Here is a 23,133-nt window from a genome sequence, read left to right on the forward strand (position 1 = left end):
TGATGAAGCACCAGCTACATGAACGAAGCTGGACGACAGTTAAACAATGTCTCCAAAGGTCAACGTTAGTCCAAATTTCTTGTTTTGTTTTGGCTTCGGTGTCCTTTGTTAGTGCCATGTGACCGGGGCTTAAGAACAGGTGAGATTAGGTTTGTTGGTTGAAGTATGCACTCTCCAAGTGCCACTCGTTTTTTTTTGTTTTTGATCAGTGTGAAAGTATCTTATGCTTTTAGTGGCATTCACAGACTGTTTGTGTGACACTGAAAGCCCAAATCAATCTCATACATACACCCCCCCAATGTCATCAAATTTCATGAAAATCAGTTTGACCGTTTTGAAGTGATCCTGAAAAAAATGATGTGATTGAAAGCACGAGCACTGTGGTGAAGGTAGTAAAAAAAAAAAAAAAGACAACAAAAAACAGCAAAAACAAGTAATATAACAATTCAGTTTATTTTATTTATTTTCCAGACAGACACATCAATTTCTGGACCACAGTAGAGGATGGAAACCTTTCACAGACATTTTTTTGTCAATAGTAGTATTTGAAAATACAAATATAAAATTAGACTTTCCACATTTGATATGTGAGAGACCCCCATCCATTATTATTATTACTTTTTTTGTATATTTTACAACAGGGCTTAAGCAAGCCATATGATAACCTGAAAGATGCTTTCAGATGTCAGTCAAGTCTGTCTGTCTCTCACCATAAAAAGTAGGTTAACATAAAAAAAAGGGGCAAGTGTTAGGAATGGGCAGATGGCAGACAGGGGTCGCTATGGCCTCACACTGCCATCCACGCAGGCTGAAACGCGTGTCTGGATTCCCCTTGACGACATGCTGTCTGCATGGAGCTCGACGACACGCCAGGGGTGAACATATAAGCTTGTGAAGACTGTTTCACCGTATGAACCCGGCTTCTGCTGCTGGGCTCTCCGGTCCGGCAGACAAGGTCAAACAAAGGCCGAGTAAAAACCACAAATATATATAAATCTATACACATACACTGCAACCACATTTATATATATTTCGTAACGACTTGTGTGAGATGGAAATGGTTTGGACTCAAGAGGGAATTCACCCTGAAACAGTTCAGTAATATTTCTGTCACCTTGCAGAGTTCAGTCTGAACTTGTGAGCATGAACTGATCTCCATCTAGACTCTAATTATGTGATGTTTTCGGACTCGGGGATCTCTCTCTCTCTCTCTGTCAGAGATAAGGACATATCTTCTGCTTTGGAACCGTTAGCACCTCTAGGAACAAACCTCTTTTGGGTATAAATGTTTAAGAACATTCAATAAGCCTTCAAAGTCAGTCTAATTCATTGGAAATGGAGCAGAGCACGGAATGTTTCTCATCTGATTCCCCAGCTCTGGGAGACAAATCGTTCATATTCATAAACCAGATTCACACCCAAGACAACAGAAAAATGTGATGCCAGTTTCAGGGTGGATTTCCCCCCACCCTCCCAACAGGAACAGACTGGGGGGGGGGGGGTAATGAGTTGGCCATTGCCTAGCACTTGCCTCGAGATTCAAGTTTAAATGGATACGGTAGTACACTACAAATGTCAACACCTTCCAGGTTGACTTTTTTCTTTTTTGTTTATTTTCTTAAACCAAGACCCCTCCCCTCTCCCCAAAAATGGATACGCTAGTCTACTAAGATGTGTAACATTCATCAGCTGTAAACTGCTGTCAGTTTGAGATATTATGAAATTACAGCAACAGAGCCATGCTACCTTAAAGTCCAAGCTACAGCATCATAAAACGACTGTTTTTTGTTTTAATCTTCTGCATTGTGAATGTGTCATTTCAAGGTCTAATTATAGCCTGTAAGATTAAAAAAATAAACTCAAACAGATTTGGTAGTTGTTCCGTTTGTTTTTCAGACAAAATGCCAAAATAATTTGACTCAACTGCAGTCCCTAATGAGCCTTTTGTAGCAGTTTGCTGGTCTGAATTATAGTTACTTAATAAAACATTCAGACAAATTCAAGGGACAACGCTGCAAATTAAAAGAAGGAACACTTTTTTTCCCTCACGGCAGAACAGAAGTTAAAGTGCACGTGAACTGGTACATTTAAAAGATGAATTCCTAACACAATTATTTCTCTGAGACCGACATGTTTTTCCATTAAAATGTGCAAATGGGTTGATTTTGTCAAACACATGCAGTAATGCTAAGAACATTATTCCTGACTAAATGATTATTTAAATTTACTTTCCTGTTTTCAAAATATTTTTAGGCAAATACTGTATTTTTCCTGCATTGTGATGAGTTTTTGTTCTTTTACAATCAATCTTTATATCTACACGATTTGATTTGTTCAACACATGCATGTTGTGTTTGGATGGAAATTTGTCTTTGCTTAGTTTTCCAAGTCCTTTTTGCTGTTGGCCTCGCTAACAAAGCTGCTCTTACTGCACATATCAAATGCAGTTTGACAAATGCTTCAGCCCTCGAGAGGAGCAAACAGAGAGGCTGATGTTATTTATTAATGTGACAGTATTAAATTTAAAGATCCCATGTGGTGAAATGAATTAAATACTCTGACGAACTCATCTAAAACTTAAATTGTGTTTAATTGAAATTTACACTCCTTATCAGCTGTTGGAGTGTCAGTGCTTGCACAGGTTCAGTCTACTTGACAATGGGCTAAAACCAGCTGGTGTAAATCTAATTCCGCAAATCAATTCTACAATGATTTATCTCAGCACTGAGTCGCTGCAGAGCGTCGCTGTCACTTCAAACCATGGATTTATCTTCAAATAATCAGCATTAATACATAACCTACTCTAGGATACTCGTGAATACCGTGGTCGTGATTCAATCCAACAATGACTCAGTTCATCATCAATAAGTAACAAATCAAAGCACCGTGACATTTTGGCAACAGGTGTGTCACACATCACACACACACACACACACACACACACACACACACACACACACACACACACACACACACACACACACACACACACACACACACACACACACACACACACACACACACACACACACACACACACACACACACACACACACACACACACACACACACACACACACACAGTACTGTGCAAATGTTTTAGGCAGATTAAATGCATCATAAAGCCATTAAAAAGTGTGAAAATCTCACAGATATTCATAAATAAATGAAATGTGTGATAATTTCATCTTTAATGACAACTTATATGAAAACTGGATTCTATTTATGTGTTATTCTTTGGTATATAACTCACACCACAGTATACGTTCTAGGACCTCAAGAACTGTTTTAAGAAAAACACAACCTAAAGTATGAGAAATTCTGTTTTACCAACATTTTAATAGTGCATGGTCATTTGCAGCTGTGTTTGTGTGGTATTCTACTACAACCCGAATTCCAATGAAGTTGAGACGTTGTATAAAATATAAATAAAAACAGAATACAATGATTTGCAAATCCTCTTCTACCTATATTCAGTTGAATACACCACAAAGACAAGATATTTAATGTTCAAACTGATAAACTTTATTATTTTTGTGCAAATATTTACTCATTTTGAAATGGATGCCTGCAACACTTTTCAAAAAAGCTGGGACAGTGGTATGTTTACCACTGTGTTACATCACTTTTCCTTCTAACAACACTCAATAAGCCTTTGGGAACCAAGGACACTAATTGTTGAAGCTTTGTAGGTGGAATTCTTTCCCATTCTTGCTTGATGTACGACTTCAGTTGTTCAACAGTTCGTGGTTTCCGTTGTCGTATTTTGTGCTTCATAATGCGCCGCACATTTTCAATGGGCGACAGGTCTGGACTGCAGGCAGGACAGTCTAGTACCTGCACTCTTTTACTATGAAGCCACGCTGTTGTAACACGTGCAGAATGTGGCTTGGCACTGTCTTGCTGAAATAAGCAGGGACGTCCCTGAAAAAGACGTTGCTTGGATGGCAGCATGTGTTGCTCCAAAACCTGGATGTACCTTTCAGCATTGATGGTGCCATCACAGATGTGTAAGTTGTCCATGCCATGGGCACTAACACACCCCCATACCATCACAGATGCTGGCTTTTGAACTTTGCGCTGGTAACAGTCTGGATGGTCCTTTTCCTCTTTTGTCTGGAGGACATGACGTCCATATGTCCGAAAACAATTTGAAATGTGGACTCATCAGACCACAGCACACTTTTCCACTTTGCGTCTGTCCATTTCAAATGAGCTCGGGCCCAGAGAAGGCAGCAGCGTTTCTGGATGTTGTTGATGTATGGCTTTCGCTTTGAATGGTAGAGTTTTAACTTGCACTTGTAGATGCAGCGACAAACTGTGTTAACTGACAATGGTTTTCTGAAATGTTCCCGAGCCCTCGCGGTAAGATCCTTTACACAATGATGTCAATTTTTAATGCAGTGCCGCCTGAGGGATAGAAGGTCACGGGCATTCAGTGTTGGTTTTTGGCCTTGCCGCTTACGTGTAGAAAGTTCACCAGATTCTGTGAATCTGATGATTATATTATGGACTGTAGATGATGGAATCCCTAAATTCCTTGCAACTGAATGTTGAGAAACATTGTTCTTAAACTGTTGGACAATTTTTTTCACGCAGTTGTTCACAAAGTGGTGATCCTCACCCCATCTTTGCTCGTAAACGGCTGAGGCTTTTGGGGATGCTCCTTTATACCCAATTATGACACTCACCTGTTTCCAATTAAGTGTTCTTTGAGCATTCATCAACTTTGCCAGTCTATTGTTGCCCCATCCCAACTTTTTTGAAACGTGTTGCAGGCATCCTTTTCAAAATAAGCAAATATTTGCACAAAAACAATAATGTTTATCAGTTTGAACATTAAATATCTTGTCTTTGTGGTGTATTCAATTGAATATAGGTTGAAGAGGATTTGCAAATCATTGTATTTTGTTTTTATGTACATTTTACACAATGTCCCAACTTCAGTAGAATTGGGGTTGTATTATTGTTGTTATTATTAGGGAACAAAAAATATTTCTCACATATACGAGTACACTTTTGCTAGAACTGATTTTGTGTTGACATGCCAATCAAAAGGGGTGGAAGCATAAAACGCTACTTTAATTATAACTCTGGGATGCCTAAAACCTTTGCACAGTGTTGTGTGTGTATATACACTCAACAAAAATATAAACGCAACACTTTTGGTTTTGCTCCCATTTTGTATGAGATGAACTCAAAGATCTAAAACTTTTTCCACATACACAATATCACCATTTCCCTCAAATATTGTTCACAAACCAGTCTAAATCTGTGATAGTGAGCACTTCTCCTTTGCTGAGATAATCCATCCCACCTCACAGGTGTGCCATATCAAGATGCTGATTAGACACCATGATTAGTGCACAGGTGTGCCTTAGACTGCCCACAATAAAAGGCCACTCTGAAAGGTGCAGTTTTATCACACAGCACAATGCCACAGATGTCGCAAGATTTGAGGGAGCGTGCAATTGGCATGCTGACAGCAGGAATGTCAACCAGAGCTGTTGCTCGTGTATTGAATGTCCATTTCTCTACCATAAGCCGTCTCCAAAGGAGTTTCAGAGAATTTGGCAGTACATCCAACCAGCCTCACAACCGCAGACCACGTGTAACCACACCAGCCCAGGACCTCCACATCCAGCATGTTCACCTCCAAGATCGTCTGAGACCAGCCACTCGGACAGCTGCTGAAACAATCGGTTTGCATAACCAAAGAATTTCTGCACAAACTGTCAGAAACCGTCTCAGGAAAGCTCATCTGCATGCTCGTCGTCCTCACCGGGGTCTCGACCTGACTCCAGTTCGTCGTCTTAACCGACTTGAGTGGGCAAATGCTCACATTCGCTGGCGTTTGACACGTTGGAGAGGTGTTCTCTTCACGGATGAATCCCGGTTCACACTGTTCAGGGCAGATGGCAGACAGCGTGTGTGGCGTCGTGTGGGTGAGCGGTTTTCTGATGTCAATGTTGTGGATCGAGTGGCCCATGGTGGCGGTGGGGTTATGGTATGGTATGAAAATGTCCCAGTTCTTGCATGGCCGGCATACTCACCGGACATGTCACCCATTGAGCATGTTTGGGATGCTCTGGACCGGCGTATACGACAGCATGTACCACTTCCTGCCAATATCCAGCAACTTCGCACAGCCATTGAAGAGGAGTGGACCAACATTCCACAGGCCACAATTGACAACCTGATCAACTCTATGTGAAGGAGATGTGTTGCACTGCATGAGGCAAATGGTGGTCACACCAGATACTGACTGGTATCCCCCCCCAATAAAACAAAACTGCACCTTTCAGAGTGGCCTTTTATTGTGGACAGTATAAGGCACACCTGTGCACTAATCATGGTGTCTAATCAGCATCTTGATATGGCACACCTGTGAGGTGGGATGGATTATCTCAGCAAAGGAGAAGTGCTCACTATCACAGATTTAGACTGGTTTGTGAACAATATTTGAGGGAAATGGTGATATTGTGTATGTGGAAAAAGTTTTAGATCTTTGAGTTCAACTCATACAAAATGGGAGCAAAACCAAAAGTGCTGCGTTTATATTTTTGTTGAGTGTATATATATATATATATATATATATATATATATATATATATATATATATATATATATATATATATACACTCAACAAAAATAGAAACGCAACACTTTTGGTGTGTGTGTATATATGTGTGTGTGTGTATGTGTGTGTATATATATCAAAAACAGCTGTCAAAACGCAATGCCCAACTAGATTTGAGGTGTGTCCATCTCTTTTTTGATATTTAAAGGGTGCAAAGGGGTTGGATTTAGCATGTCAATTGCTCATGGGCGTGTTTTGGGCATAACATGAAATAAACCAATTGGTGTCATCTGATATTGTCTTTTAAGCCCCTCTCACACAGAAGGCATGTTTGTGGCATTTAGAGGTGTGCGTATCACTTGCCACTTTTGGAGGTGTGTGTATCATTTGTCACTATCACCACAAAAATGTCAAGTGGATGATGGCACTTGCCAGGTTGTGGAGAGTGTTTTGGTCATGTTCAAAAGACTCGGCACTCAACATCACTCATTGCGCATGTCTGCCTTTACACGCCACTAACTCACCATGCACATACTGTCTGTGTGACAGACTGGAAAGCACCAGGTTGTTCAAAACCTCTGCATCCATGATAAAATGGAAGAAAACACAGACAAAGTTGATTAAACACTGGCCAGCAAGCAGCAGATGACATGGTACATTAAACGCCACTGAACAGTGTGCAGATACAATGTGCACATGCTGGCAGTTGCTGGTATTGGCAGCGAGACCAGGCATGAGTGCAGTGAATACAACATACCTGTGGTTGCCATTAAGACATCACGCACACGTGTTCTGTGTGAGAGCAGCTTAAGAGTGGGAGTGTACCAGGCGCATAGCACCCTGCTGTTGCTAACCTGTCTAAGCATGCCAGTAGACAGCAGGAGGTGAAGTTTTGTATTTTTGCACCATTTATTTAATGCTCATTTTCAATTTGAATTTGTTATATACAGTGGTCCCTCGCTATAACGCGGTTCACCTTTCGTGGCCTCACAGTTTTGCAGATTTTTTAGTGCAATTTTAGATGCTTTTTTTTTTTACAGTGCATTGTGTTCTGCGTCCTTATCAGGTGGGCTGGTCGCGGCAATTGTGTTCTGCGTCCTTATCAGGTGGGCTGGTCGCGGCACCGGTCGGCATCACCGCGATTGCTGTCACTGCCTCCGATGCACTTACTGAGTCTGCGGGCTCGGTAAACGCAGCAGCGGGCCACTCACGCTGCCCTCCTGTCTGCTGTGCGGAGCTACGCCAAATCTGGCAACAGGTCCAGAGACTACGCTCGCTGTTTTGATGCGGATGTTGACCGCAGCCGCAGAGCTCCGTGACCACCGAGAGAGGACTTGGATTCTTTGCGGGTCCCGCATCCGTACCTCCAGAGGCAGTGAGCGAAGGGAGAGTTCTGCGTGTGTCTGTTTATAATCTTTTCGCCCAGGAGAAAAAAGAGTGTGTTTACACAGGAGAGAAAAGTGAGAAAATATTAATGCCTGTTTGATAAAAGTGTATAAAGTGTGTAGTGAGGGGTTTTACAGCCTTAAAACATCTATAATAATTGCAAAAAATAGCGCTGACTACTTCGCGGATTTCGCTTATCGCGGGTTATTTTTAGAACGTAACTCCCGCGATAAACGAGGGACCACTGTATAGAAGTAGGGTATACATGTGTTATGAACCCACTTATGTGAGGTGTGGAATTACATTCAGTATGATAACCATGATCATCAAATGTTCTTGCTTTTCAGGGACAGAAGCTTAACAATGAGAAAATTGTCAAAAAGGGGCGGATATGAGCCTGTCCATCAGCACTTCGAACATATACATATAATTTGATTATTCATGATAATCCATGCATTCATGCAGTTGTGTTTGAAACCATCGATCAGTTCTTTGCAATGACTTTTCTCACCCCTACCTGGTTATGCTCCTGTGGAGTCAAGTGGTTTCTGTTTTATAGTTTGGGCCATTTCAGAATTATCTATGTTAAATTTGATCTGCTGAATAATTCCACGATCGGTCTATACATGACCAGTAATCCCAATACGAGTTCCCACAGCTGAAGGTAAAGCGCTCTTCTTTTGCTGGACCACCAGTTCAAAATATCTGATTTATGGTGACATAAAAAAAGAAAAAAGCAGCAAATCCTCATGTTTAAGAAAGTATTCGGTCAAAAATCTCAACAATAAATGTTGAAGCAAATATCAAAATGGAAGAGAATTTTCTTTATGTGTTGACTGACTAACCATGGGTCTTTGACTTTTATAGGTACGCCTGCATACTGTAAGTACGTTCTAACAACACAACAACTTAAATAAAAAAAAAAGATCTTGTATCCAACTGTTATTGAAATTAAAGCAGAAAAAACTATTTTAAAAAAAGCATCTAGTATATTTGCAAAGTGTACAAATATTAAACTATATTACAGGTTGTTGAAAGTGTTTAGTGATTATTGTGACAACTGATGGTATGTTAGAAACCTTTTAAAAACAAATAAGGAATATTTGTTTCTTTAATCATTTTCATGATTATAGCTCGTGTCCCTCTTAAAAAGTAACAAAGAAAATAAAGGTTTTGCATATCTAGCATTAGCATTTAAGGTAGTATGGCACACCCCTTTTAAAACATTCAAGGGTGGAGATCCAAATAATGCCTTGTGTACAATTCTATCTTACAGCCACTGTTTCTCTGTTTTTCGTCCATGAGAGCTTTGGTTAGCTGAAACCATGTGAGAGTGGTAAAACAAATGAAAATAAAAAAGGAAAGAAAAATACAGGGAATAAATTACAATGAGCCACTAATAAAATAACTGTCTGCAAGTATCTGGATAACATGATCATTTATAGAAAGGTCTATCTTGACTGGTCCTAAATCCACTATTCACTACGAGTATTATATTAATGAGTCCTATAGAACATCTACTTGCAATTACAGGAGATAGAAAAGAGCAAGAGAAGGAGAGAAAGGAGAGGTAGAGCGAGGGAGAACAACAAAGAGCACTACACTGGTATCAAAGACGGCACTCCGTTTACAAGTTAACTGTGATTTCTTTACACACTAATGAAATACGTGAATGATCAACAAAAGATAGGAGGGTTTCCGCAGATGGGGAATGGAAAGAGAGAAAGCAATGGATGCACAGTACATTTTAATAGTATATTACAATTATTAATATATAAACCACAAAGTATCAATAAAACTCTGATTAAACTTGAAATCAGCAAAGAAGCATCTTTCGTTTTTATGTTTTTTGTATTTTTTTTTTTTTTTACATTTGAACATTACAGGGTTTTTTCCATATCGCTTCAAATTATTACTTGATCACACCTCTGTATCAGTTACTTTTAGGAGTATCCAGCATATATCTTTACCTGGTTGCCTGAAAATCAAAGTAATGAGTCGAGAACTGAAACAACACACCGACTGCAGCAGGTAAAATTCTCTCCACACCATTCATTCTGTCAGTGACTGTGGATTATTAAACGCTTATCGTGAGTGAACTCCCTCACACAGACAATGAATTATTCAGTGTCATTTACTAACCCTGTAGAAATATGTTTAGATGACACATGGGTCCAATATATTAAAGAAATCCAAAGGCATCGCCTCAGTACACCACAACATATCGGTTACTTTTTTTTTTTTCCTGTTTACGCACCACAAAACTTTGAAATGGAATACATTACCCCCCAAATCCTTCATACTGTCCCACAGCACAGGGCCATTTTAAAAAGCCAACATATACATGTGCAAATAGATAATGGCCTGTACTTTACTACTCACAGTGCAATGAATACTCACTTTATTATTCACTTTCAGTGTTTCGTCTGTTTCTTCGCTAGAATAAATTAAGCCTGCCAATGAGTCCACAACAGAGCTGACGAGGCTGAGGTACGGTATTGAAACGTTCAATGTCCTTATTCTTTCGAAAAGGACAGATCGAAACAAGCGCCACACAGACGCAATATCGCGTTCCAAAAACGAGTATGGAAACAAACAGGATGAAACGAACAGTCACATACAACGAACAAGTCGCGTATAAAAGTGTCAGGATAAGCACTGTTCAAAACGCCTCCTTCCACTTCTAATCACATCTAAGTACAGTGTGCTTTGGATTTAATCTCTTTTTTCTTCCTTCTTTGAAATGATGCCATCAGGTAGACTCCCCCCCCCCCCAAAAAAAAACACAAAACAAAAAAATCAACAACAAGAAAAAAAAAACCCCAATCAGATTTCTTTTCATTTCTTAAAACCATGTTTTGCTCACTTTGTAAATTTGCTGGTATGATGCTTGTAAAATTATTCAGCTTAGTATTTACAGAGCGAGTGTGTGTTCTGTTTGCCTCTGGGGTCGTTTACCGTCTTCCAGCAGAAAAGTATAATAATAATTGTTTACAGCTTTTTCTTCTATTCACACGCTAGAACATGTTCTTTGACACACCATCACAAAAATATGCTATTCTCTCACTGAGTCGGTTATATGCAGTGACTGGAATAATATGTACAGCTACATTTCTTTTTCTCAAGTTTGAATTCACAATGTAGTTATATGACATTTGTTATAGCATATATATATATATATATATATATATATATATATATATATATATATATATATATATATTTCTAAACAACATAACAACACTTATAAAAAAGGACCATAAAAATATTGAAGTCCTCTTTGTATTGCCCAAAAATAGGTAATTATGGTTAACATGAAATATCAAGAGAAATAAAACAGCTACTAAGATTTATTACTTAGATACCCTCTTAAATTATTTTTTCTCGGTCTTTCTGCACTTAGCTTCTTCTTCTTTTTTTGTTTTTTGTAGAAAGACTGAATGCAACATCCAATCACTTTTCTGTTACACCGACTGAGACAAAGATGAAGACGCAACTTGCAGATATTCTTGGCTACGACCCTCATAGTTCAAACAAAATCGACACGAATATACTATAAGATCAAATAAAATGACACAAATTAAGGTTAAATTAAAATGACTTCCTAAAAACAAACAAAAAGCTAAACAAGTGAATGAAGTCAACATGAAACAACATACCAAACCAATTTGTAAAGTTATAGTAGGTCTGGAATATAGTACAGCAGTTGTTATTTTTCTGAGATGACTAACATTTTCTTCTCTTCTTCATATGGATCCAACAGTCACTCTTTTCGCCGGGTGACGCTGTAGTGCTTGAAGTTGGAAAGTGTCACCTGCACACAAAGCCAATTAGAAACTTTGTCCTGTCTTTCCCGGGCCATCAGATATACTCTGCTGTGTAACAAACAAAAAAACAACAGCATTACATTCAATTGATTTAAAACAAACAAATCCTTATCGTAAACAGTGAGCACCAATAGCAGACCGCAGTCTCGTTTGAACCCTCCATGATATTGCGGGATTTGACCACTTACACGGCCCCCAATTTAATATATACACAGCATAACTTCACACGGATAAATGGTGTACTGTTTTCTTTTCCACTGCAATCACCGAAGCAATCGTGAAAAGTTTTTTTTTTTTTCGGCTTCCAGTGGAGAAGAAAAGACGAAGCGAGTGGGAGACGTCGTGTTGGTAAGTATTAGCCTACACAGCTAACCAGAGTAGCTCCGTTCTCTCGCCTGTAAAACTGCCTCAACACGTTTGAGCTCCAGATCATAAACAAACCACAACACATGTCCACTGTAACACTGCATTGTCACCTTTTCTTTGCATTTTCACTTTGTTTGCGTGTAATTTTTGCCATTGAAAATTCCGTGGTTGGTACCCTGGAAGTAGAGAAATTACATCACATGCGTCATATTTTACTCCTTTAGCGCCCGCCCCCAAATGAGACTGCAGCCTCCTATACTCATCTAATGATAGAAATCAGCCATTTTCAAAGAAAATGTTTTTGATGTCAGCTGACATAAAAGTAAAAGCCAATTAGAAGTGTCAATAAGCAGCATGTTTGTGCATGTATGATAAAATGAAGAGAAAAACAAACAAAAATGATTACTTCATGGATAACAGGGGTGTCAAGATATGAGGCAGTTTTTTAAATAACACTTTTTTTAAAATACAAAAATGTGAAACTGAGAAATGGTTCCATTATGAAGTGATGTAAGTCAAACCTGTGTTTGTGGCCTTTACAGCGGTCAGGTGACCTGCATTAATGCCCCTCCTCTAGACATGGGTGCACCTGTGTTGAATTTTGCTAGAATGGGTGACAACCTGAGTCTTCTCAACAGGGTACCTGCTCTACTCTATCGGTGACAGTCCTTTCAGGATGCACCTCGAACATCAATGCCTTGATATCAAGTGACTTTTTTTGGGGGGGGGGTCTTATTGGGGAAACCATTTCCCACTTTGCAAAAGCCGCTGGTATGATGTGATTTAACACGAATTCCTCAAGGGAAAATAAAGGTCCTTTCTTTCTCTAAATCTCTATGGTTATAGCAGAGGCAGTGGAATAATGTGCTCCACTAGGATGTTCCAGAGCTTTTCGCGGTGTGAACACAGAACTGGTGAGACCATACTGCACATAGCTACTATGATCCCATCTGGTTTCATAAATTCAAAACACAGATGCACACATCCTGCCTTAGCAGATTCACCTCCATGCACTGAGAACAGCTGCCTGTTTCATTCTGCTATTTTTTATTATTATTCAACAGCACTGCAAAAACAACCTGCGCTTTTTAAGGTAGTGTGATGACTTGCGGACAATATTTCATGCACTATTCCAGTCCTTTACAGGCCCTGAGGCCCATCGAGCCGGTGCTTACCACTGAACCTGTAACATAAATTGGATGAGAGTCCACAGCTCCACCTGGATGGAGCACCAGTCCATCACAGGTTACATCCCCAGCCAAGAGAGGGGCTGAGACAATAAAAAGGGTCTTGTCCAAGGCCCCAACAGGTAGCGTGACAGGAATGGAACTCAGATCTACATATTGGTAGCCTAACTCCAATCCACTTAGGAACCTGGCCTACAGTACACTCTGTCAAACTGTAGTCAGAATACACAGAATACAAGGCTGTGTACTAAACATTATTAACACAGTCTACAGTGCCGTCAGTCATTATGTGCAAACTTGTCTTTTGCACAAAAGCTTCTGTTCACAAATCAGAAAGTGAAAGACCCAGAATCAGCATTTTTACTGTAAAGTTCTGAGCCTATTTACATGTGTTGTGAATAGCAACATCAATGACATCTGGGTTTGAGTATATTTCTGTACAATGCGCTTCTCCATTTTGAAAGTTTGAAGAACAAAGCTGCATCAGATGCAGAACTGGGCTTTTAATTACACGAGTGAAAGTGTAGGTGGAGATCATAAGTGCACCAAACCATGAGCCTTGTGTCATGAATCAAACCAAATCATGTGCCAACTGTATTGTTGTACCCCCAGTGACAAATTTACTTTTGTAGTTGTACAATCTGATAATTTTTCACATTCATACATGCACAGCTGCTGCAGGTATGAAAAGCAGGAAAGCTGGAAATATCCCATGATAGAATAAATCAGCATGTGTGAACAAAGGAGTTAAGCACATGTCACATATTGTGACTGCAGGAAAAAAACTGGATGGAGGCAGAAAACTGTGAATAGGTCTGAAGGAATTCAAATGCTGCTATGCAGGACAAAACAACAACAACAAAAACCAAACAAAAACAATGAATTGGCACAATAAATTGTTAAAATATTTGATGGATGATTCCATGTAGGCATGTATCATTCCGCTTATTAGCAAAAGAAAAATTTTCTCTCTCAAAACAAACAAACAAAAAAACAAAACAATCTAATTCATGATGGAAAATCAAAAATCAGTAGTCAGGCACCTTCCACACATCATGGCTTACCCTGGAAGGTGACATATGGTTGACATTAATAAATATGTGGAAGTTCTTTTAAAGAATAGAAACACTTTACAGTTAATGAGGAAAAATGTGAACTGGTAGCATGTACATGTGACTGAATTATTCATCTTTAATAAGGCAAAAAGATAACGATTAATACTCTTGTTTGCTCTTGGAAAAGGAACTACTACAGGGACCACCTGTGCCACCGAAGCCTCATGATTTGTGAACTGTTCTGTCACACTCACTCTTACAACCAACTCATTTTAAAGAGACAAAAAACAAAACAAAACAAATAAAAAACACCACCACTCCGAATAAGATGAACATATACAAAGACACAGAGAAGTGCACAATAAATAAAATGAAATACCTCTGATGAGATGGCAACCGGCCACCTGCTCAATGGTATCCATTTGTAAAAGCTGTTGCAATCAACGGGCCCTAAAAGTGTACAGTTAGTACTTTTGTCAGTATGTAGTTCAAGGAAAGAAATGTGAGTACTGTATATTACATCAACTTGTAAAGACAGCATGAATAACACGTTCATGATTGAGTGTAATCATATTCAGTAGACACATTAGGAAACTGTTACTAGCTCATATACAGCAGAGTCCTGCACGGCCCAGAACCTCAACCACAATTCTGGCCCTAAGTTGAAAAACTTGTTGACATGACGATCATCATGCAAGTCACCTGCTGTAGATACAGGAAATCAACAAACTTGCTATATGTTAATCAAAGCAGCCAGGGTCGGTCATCACAATTTCAAAAATTATATTTTGAGTGACAACTGATATAATTTGAATTCAATTTTCCAGTCATGGCACAGTGTGTTTGCGGGCTGCCTGGCCCCGTGCAGGACTGTGTATTCAGATAATGCAGAAACATGCAGGAACTCACAGCACAATTGCAAATAATGAACTTATGAAGCAGCAAAGGTTTCAAAACTGTGACAATGGTTGTAAATACATCTGTGTATATGTCATACCCGCAGCCTAAAAATGGATTAAGCAACAAAATCAACAAGCATGTACAACACAGTTTGTAAATAATTTCAAAATGATGTAAAATATGTAAAATTGGCAGAATAGTTATGCTTTGAAGGATGTAATATATTCAGAAGACTTGATGTAAGAAAATTATTTTAAACTTGCCAGTGTTTTTATGCAGGGCTGTGTAAAATGATCATCCACACTACAAGTTTGATAAAAATGTAGTGCTTTCTTAACAGGTGTGTTCATGAAAAAGCTAATTTGTCCAGGGGTTCACTGTTGGCCTACTGTGTCAAATGCACTGCAATATTCCAAAAAGTGTGGTATCCAAGCCTTCTGAGCTTGCACACCTATGTTGCATCACTATCTATTTCACCATTTAACATTCCTAGTCAAAAAAATAAAGTTTTTTTGTTGTCAATCTAAAAACATTTAAAACACAATCTATTGAATTTTTTTTCCTAGTTGTTCAGCTCAGTACATGGCAACATGAATAAATGGACTGCATTTATATAGCACTTTTCCATCTGCATCAGACGCCCATCGGGGTGACTGCCTCACATTCACCCCGAAGTCAGGGTACTGCCATACAAGGTACTACTGACTACACACCGGGAGCAACTAGGGGATTAAGGAACTTGCCCAAGGGCCCTTAGTGAATTTCCGATCAAGGTGGTATTTGAACCTCCCCTAAATGAAGCACAAATACTGTAATTTCCAGAGTCTAAATTGCACATTACAAGTCGCACCTGTCAAAAAATACTTCTTGAAGAGGAAAAAACATATGTAAGTTGCACCAGACTATAAGTCACACCTTTTTCTGTGTTTTGAGCTCTTTAATTTTTGATTTTGTTTTCAGCATTGTTGTAGTGTATTTGTTATTATTGGCATTTATTCTTTTTATTATTGAAGTTTATTTAGTTTAGTGCTCTGATTCCTGGGAAAGTACTATATAAATAGTTATTTATTTTTTTGTGACAGTGCTAGTTCATGGACATCACCATACAGTGAATTAACAAGACAGATTATAGCCATTACCTAAATTCCATCTGTTGTCCCTGGTAGATGTCCCATAACATGCTGTTTTTTTTTTTTATTGTGAGAGGAAACTGGAGTGCCTGGAGGACACCCATACAGACACAGGGAGAACATGCAAACTCCACACACAATAGGCGAGAAGCGAACCCACAACCTTCTTGCTGTGAAGCATCAGTGTTAACCACCACGCCAAAATAATTACTATTATTAAAAACAAACTTGTAAATTTTCTGTATATATGTCACAAAGGAGTATACATCGTAGGGTCTCTCAAACTAGTAAAAAAAAAAGCGAGTTACACTCTGGAAAATACGTTACAGTTGCTGATCACCACTGATAAAATTTGTAAAAGCCTAATTCAGTGCAACACGATTTTCTTAAAGATTTCACAAGAACATCAAAAATAAATTCTGCAGATTTATTACTTCTGCCATGTTGTGTATATTTAAAGGCCACACCTTTAACTTACTCATATTCATTAACAGACATTATATATCAGCTTTTCTTTATGTTGCACAATACTATACTATGCAATGTTTTGCAGTTATAAAGCAGTCCCCCCCCCCCCCCCCACACACACACTCCACTCAAAATACAATAAGAATTCTGTAACGCGCTTTGAGATTCATCACTGGTTGTAGTCACCTCACCCACCACTGTGAATTGAATGCAAATGCTGGCATGCCTTCTTTGAATGTAAGGCGACATACACATTGGATGACTCTGGTTTACAAGGCTCTGATTGGGTTGGTTCCAATTTATTTATCCAGTTTACTTCGGAGATTTGAAAGCCGTTATGCTTTGCTCTCAAATGACATGTTGTGCTTACGCATACCTTGTGTTCGCACTGAAATGGGAAAGAAAGCTTTCAGTTTTTCTGCTCCCTCTGATTGGAATGTGCTCCAATCAGAATTTAAACTGGGTTGATTTCTTTGAACGCCTTTCACTATATTTTAAGAGACCGTGAATGGAATTCTTTTGCACAGTGTCTGTTTCTTTTATTTTGTTTTAACCTGACTGTTTTATCTGTATATTGCTTGTATTTGATTTGTTTTTAACATTCTTTTGATGTAGTTAAGTTGTTTATTATGATGTGTGCTGCTGCCTTTCTTAGCCACATCACCCAACGAAACTTGTGTTTTGTCATTGTAGATCTTCGAGATTACAATGTGCAAAAAAAAAAAAAAAAACAACCAAGCCCTCCTTTATTTCTGACCACCATCATGTCCTTCCAGCCATTGTTGCTTAAAGTTCCTAATTTCTACAAGAAGAGAAACTCATCTAATGGTAAATAATGTTAAGCAACAGAAACTATGAACTCACATATGGATATCAAATCATCTTAATTCGTAAGATAAGGCAGCACTTATTTTTCAATAACTGCTAAATAGCAGCAGAAACTGGTGTAAACAACAATGCATGACACACATGCTGCAGCATTCACACACAATCTTCATTGATGCTCATGTGAAGGAAAGATTTCCTCCGACTCCTAAACTCGAAAAGATCATTGTGGGTTTCACTTGTGAATGCTTTTCTTTGTGTAGGTCACTTATCAGGATGTTGCACTGTGAGCAGCAGATCTGTGGAAATCCTTCAACACAGCGGTGAAAAGAGAAACATTTTCAGCAGTGATTAGCCGTCTTTATCACCCCAATCAACTACTTGTGCTCCAATTGTCTCGCATAAAAAAACAGTTAAGTTCATTACTACTCCTTCACAGCGGCCGTTCTGAAATAGGGGATTAATAAAATCACCGAGGCAGAAGAGCAAGAGACAAATCAATGACTCTGAAATCATGCGCGAGGTTGTGACATGTCATGTTCTTACACGTATTCAGTTCAACGGCATCTTCAGCAACAATGAATTATAAAGCACGTTTTAGTTCTGAATCATTTCCTATTTTAATGTGCTGAATAGAGTCATCATCTCACTGAGAGCAGAGTCAGAGAACTGCTGCATTACCTCTCTGCTTTACTGCACTCAACTTTGATTCACTGTTTAATTATGAAGTGGAACACAGAGGTACGTTTAGCACACAGCAGCACAGTCTCACTCTTTGCCATTCTCCTGCAAAACCGCCGCTCCAAAATATGTATATATATATATATATATATATATATATATATATATATATATGTATATATATATATATACGAGGGCTGTCAATAAAGTAAGGGTCCTTTTTATTTTTTTCAAAAACTATATGGATTTCATTCATATGCTTTTACGTCAGACATGCTTGAACCCTCGTGCGCATGCGTGAGTTTTTCCACGCCTGTCGGTGACGTCATTCGCCTGTGAGCACTCCTTGTGGGAGGAGTCGTCCAGCCCCTCGTCGGAATTCCTTTGTCTGAGAAGTTGCTGAGAGACTGGCGCTTTGTTTGATCAAAATGTTTTCTAAACCTGTGAGACACATCGAAGTGGACACGGTTCGAAAAATTAAGCTGGTTTTCAGTGAAACTTTTAACGGCTGATGAGAGATTTTGAGGTGATTCTGTCGCTTTAAGGACTTCCCACGGTGCGAGACGTCGCTCAGCGCTCTCAGCCGCCGTCGTCAGCCTGTTCAAGCTGATTAACCTCCACATTTCAGGCTCTATTGATCCAGGACGTCGTGAGAGAACAGAGAAGTTTCAGAAGAAGTCGGTTTCAGCATTTTATCCGGATATTCCATTGTTAAAGGAGATTTTTTTTTAATGAAAGACGTGCGGACGGATCCGTGCGTCGGGACGCAGCCGACGCGGTGCGGCGGCACAGGAAAAACACCTCTGTTGAAAGCCTTAAGGACAAGTTGGAACATGTCCTGCCTGTTAAACAATTTCTCATATACTCACTCCACTGAAAGCCATCAAAAGCCGCCTGGATTTTACAAATGGTTATCAACACGGAGGTGTTTTTCCTGTGCCGCCGCACCGCGTCGGCTGCGCCCCGACGCGCGGATCCGTCTGCACGTCTTTCATTAAAAAAAATCTCCTTTAACAATGGAATATCCGGATAAAATGCTGAAACCGACTTCTTCTGAAACTTCTCTGTTCTCTCACGACGTCCTGGATCAATAGAGCCTGAAATGTGGAGGTTTTCAGCTTGAACAGGCTGACGACGGCGGCTGAGAGCGCTGAGCGACGTCTCGCACCGTGGGAAGTCCTTAAAGCGACAGAATCACCTCAAAATCTCTCATCAGCCGTTAAAATTTTCACTGAAAACCAGCTTAATTTTTCGAACCGTGTCCACTTCGATGTGTCTCACAGGTTTAGAAAAAATTTTGATCAAACAACGCGCCAGTCTCTCAGCAACTTCTCAGACAAAGGAATTCCGATGAGGGGCTGGACGACTCCTCCCACAAGGAGTGCTCACAGGCGAATGACGTCACCGACAGGCGTGGAAAAACTCACGCATGCGCACGAGGGTTCAAGCATGTCTGACGTAAAAACATATGAATGAAATCCATATAGTTTTTGAAAAAAATAAAAAGGACCGTTACTTTATTGACAGCCCTCGTATTTATATATATATATATATATATATATATATATATATATATATATTTAAAAACGCAGCTGTCAAATTTTTTTGGTTTCACATGCTGGAGCATTTTGTCAATTCTGATAATACTATACAGAAAACATATGCTTTCACATTCAGGGCGTCGAGCATTTGCTGTACTGAAAGATCGGCCTTTGATCAGCACATATTTCAAGACCTAACACTAAACTCTGCTTATAAATGGTTACAACAAGAGGATTATCACCTCATTTTCATCCATCAATCCATCTTCTACCGCTTAGTCCAATTAAGGGTCGCGGGGGGCTGGAGCCTATCCCAGCAGTCATAGGGCATGAGGCGGGGTACACCCAGGACAGGACGCCAGTCTGCCGCAGGGCCACAAACAGACAAACAAACACAGACACACCCACACGCACACCTAAGGACAATTTAAAGATCTGTAAACTATTTTCTGAAAAATCTGCTTTGAAAATGAGCCAGACTGGTATTTCACAACAAATATTTTTCTTCCTTTCACTGAACCAACAGATTATGGCAGATAAGCAGTGGACCCATAACAACTAATAAGCAAAGCTTTACTTTGGCTCCGAAAAAACAAAATGAAATTTTTGCTTTCGTTTGGTCATCATATATTTCATTGTGATACACGCATTTGCCCCCTCTTCTCCACCAACAAAGTTGGAGGAGGTAATGTTTCCGCCCGTTTTTTTTTTTGTTTGTGAACAGCCTGGAGCCCACAATTTTTCATATATCTTTATGAAACTTTTTACTGAAGATTCATATCCTGATAGGCAAGAAGTGATTCCATTTTCAAGGTTATAGGTCAAACAGCAATGTCAGGAAAAATCTTGGAAAGCTGAAAAAAATCCATATCTTTACCAACTGAACAAATTTGCAATAATTCATAACTCTGTCATAAAAGATCAAATCTCTTTCATATTTGAAAGCATTATGTAGGATGGTATCTTTTATTGACTGACAAAGTTTGATCAGCATCTGATCCGGATTGTGAATCCTGTGGACATTTGAATTTAATATTGAAAAGCGCATGTGATGTACATTTTGCATTATATCTCAATGAAAAGTTTGATCAGCATCTGACCTGCATTGCGGATTTAGCGGATATTTGATTCTTTTTAACATCGAAAAGCCCTTTTGATTTATATTTTGTAAAAGCTGAGTTACCCATTTTATGCTCGGGTAATAGAGCCATGCCACTGTATATTTCATGTCACTTTAGTGAAGGTGTAGTAAGTTGCAATACATTGTGTGTATGTTGTCATCATTAATTTACATATTTTATGACATTCATGGCAGCCGGTCTGCTCTGTGTCAGCCTGATCCCGTCAGATCTCAGAAGCTAAGCAGTGCAGGATCTGTTTAGTACGTGGATGGGAGACCTCTTCGGAACACCAGCGGCTGTGTGTGTTTCTCCAGGTAACACTGGAGTTACGTCAGGAAGGGTATCCGGCGTGAAACCTGTGCCAAATATCAATGCGGATCTGGCTGTATCTGCTGTGGTGACCCTGAATGATATGGGAGCAGCCGAATGGACAACAACAATTTGTGACATTCATGAGGCTCAAGTGAATGATGAAAAAAAGTGATTGAATGTCATATCACTGCAATACTCTGTGATATATAATGTTCATAGTGTGACCTTGAGGTGCACAAATGAAAGGTCTGTCAGAGTGACCAACTTGGGAGCATCCGACACATAGCTGAAGGTGTCAGAAGCATGGTGTCTCCAGATTTAGCCCAACCACTTTCAGTGACTGTCCCTGCGACTTCTTGGGAGGCATAGTTGCAAAAACATTGAAGTGGACCCTAGCCAGCTGCTACTACACAGTAAGTAAAGTGTGATGCTTGCTACCTGACCTGAGTACCACGTGAACTGTGAAAATAAGGGCTCCAGTGAGCGGGTTGTGATTTAATATCTAAGGCTGACCGTGTGTGTGTGTTTGCACACATACGCTTTCAACCTAAGGGCCCCTGTGACCTCCCCCTTGGTGCTCCCAGTCACCATAGCAAGTTTTGTGTGGATTGCTTAATTACTGTGGCTGTGCATAGCGAACACACACGGTCAGCTTTATATATTAGATTATATTTTAGCTTAGGGCCCCTTCACACACAGTGCGAATTTGGTCGTTTTGCACATAAAGTGCATATGAAGCAGGAATCGTGTTTAAAATGTGTAAAATCGTAGCTGCTGAGTGTGCGCTGTGTGAGCCCATTCGACCCTTCTCGCGGCAGGTGTCAGCCAAATTCCAGGTGACACACACATGAGCATCAAACACCGCTCGTTTGGCACTTAGAAAATGTGTGGCCATTCGCATCATCACGAAAATCAGTCAGCAGACAATCGTTGTGCTGGCAGTGAAATTTGTCTAAGTACGCCACAAGTGTGGATTTGGTCTGTGCGCAAAACTGACAGGAGGTGTGGCCGCCGACAGAAGCAGCTGTGGAGATCTGTCGATCTGGACATCCCAGCTGGACAACGTTTACTGTGTTTGGACGGACATGGACTAACAACTGCCCACTGTGACACGCGTGTGTCTGCTTGCTTTCATCACGTGGACATAAATAAAAACATATATTGCTTGGCAACGGGCTGCAGTGAGCGCATACGCACGCTGCAGCCCATTGACAGACTGCCTCTAGGTTGAAATGGACCGTCCGATCAGAACATGGTGCAGATGATCTGACTGCAACACCACCCACGCGAGCTCTGTTCCACATGATGCGGTGTCAGTCCTGAGGCATGGCATCCACAAGACATGCGTGTCTGGCAGAACACACACGCGCGGCCGGCTGGATGCACCGGACCAGTAGATATGCACATGAGAAGAGCACATTGCTTCTCATTCATGTCATTTAATGACTGCATGTCTGTGACCATGGGTCATTTACAGAGGAACAGACAGATCATATTTGTATTGCCTGCTTGATAAGAGGTATTCAATAAAATGTGGTGTTTTATATAGTGTGCGGTTTTATTTTTTTTAAATATGTCCATGTCCTTCCTGATATGAGGCAGTTTCCAGCAGCTTTTACAGGACAGCGGTCGTAGCTCAGTGGTAAAGTTTCTGACTAGTAATCAGAGCTTTTGGCGTGGGTTCGATTCCCTTGGGTGGCATGTAACTTTTATTTTTTTTTATTTTCACAGCAGCTGCCCAATGCTGTGAAAAG

The 23,133-nt window shown here is 39.9% G+C and overlaps 1 protein-coding gene and 1 long non-coding RNA gene across 7 annotated transcripts in view; both read right to left on the reverse strand.

Annotated features, from left to right (window-relative positions):
- Positions 1–434: 434 nt before the first annotated feature.
- On the reverse strand, positions 435–2,907 carry LOC117517655. The gene is made up of 2 exons (XR_004562784.1): positions 1,408–2,907; positions 435–1,377 (listed from the first exon to the last, which is right to left on the reverse strand). It is a non-coding gene; the product is annotated as an uncharacterized LOC117517655 (long non-coding RNA).
- Positions 2,908–9,699: 6,792 nt separating this feature from the next.
- msi2b (musashi RNA-binding protein 2b) overlaps positions 9,700–23,133 on the reverse strand; it is a 965,373-nt gene continuing 951,939 nt past the window's right edge. For 4 of the 6 annotated variants that reach the window (XM_034178765.1, XM_034178763.1, XM_034178764.1 and 1 more), the window contains 2 exons: positions 14,781–14,851; positions 9,700–11,841 (listed from right to left, as the gene is read on the reverse strand). In XM_034178765.1, coding sequence (XP_034034656.1) covers positions 14,810–14,851 — 42 coding nt within the window. In that variant the 3' untranslated portion in view covers positions 9,700–11,841; positions 14,781–14,809. The remainder of the gene's footprint in view (positions 11,842–14,780; positions 14,852–23,133) is intronic. The other 2 variants (XM_034178760.1, XM_034178761.1) reach the window with 2 other exon arrangements.

Source organism: Thalassophryne amazonica, chromosome 9 (assembly GCF_902500255.1).
Source record: "Thalassophryne amazonica chromosome 9, fThaAma1.1, whole genome shotgun sequence".
Classification (NCBI taxonomy): domain Eukaryota; kingdom Metazoa; phylum Chordata; class Actinopteri; order Batrachoidiformes; family Batrachoididae; genus Thalassophryne; species Thalassophryne amazonica.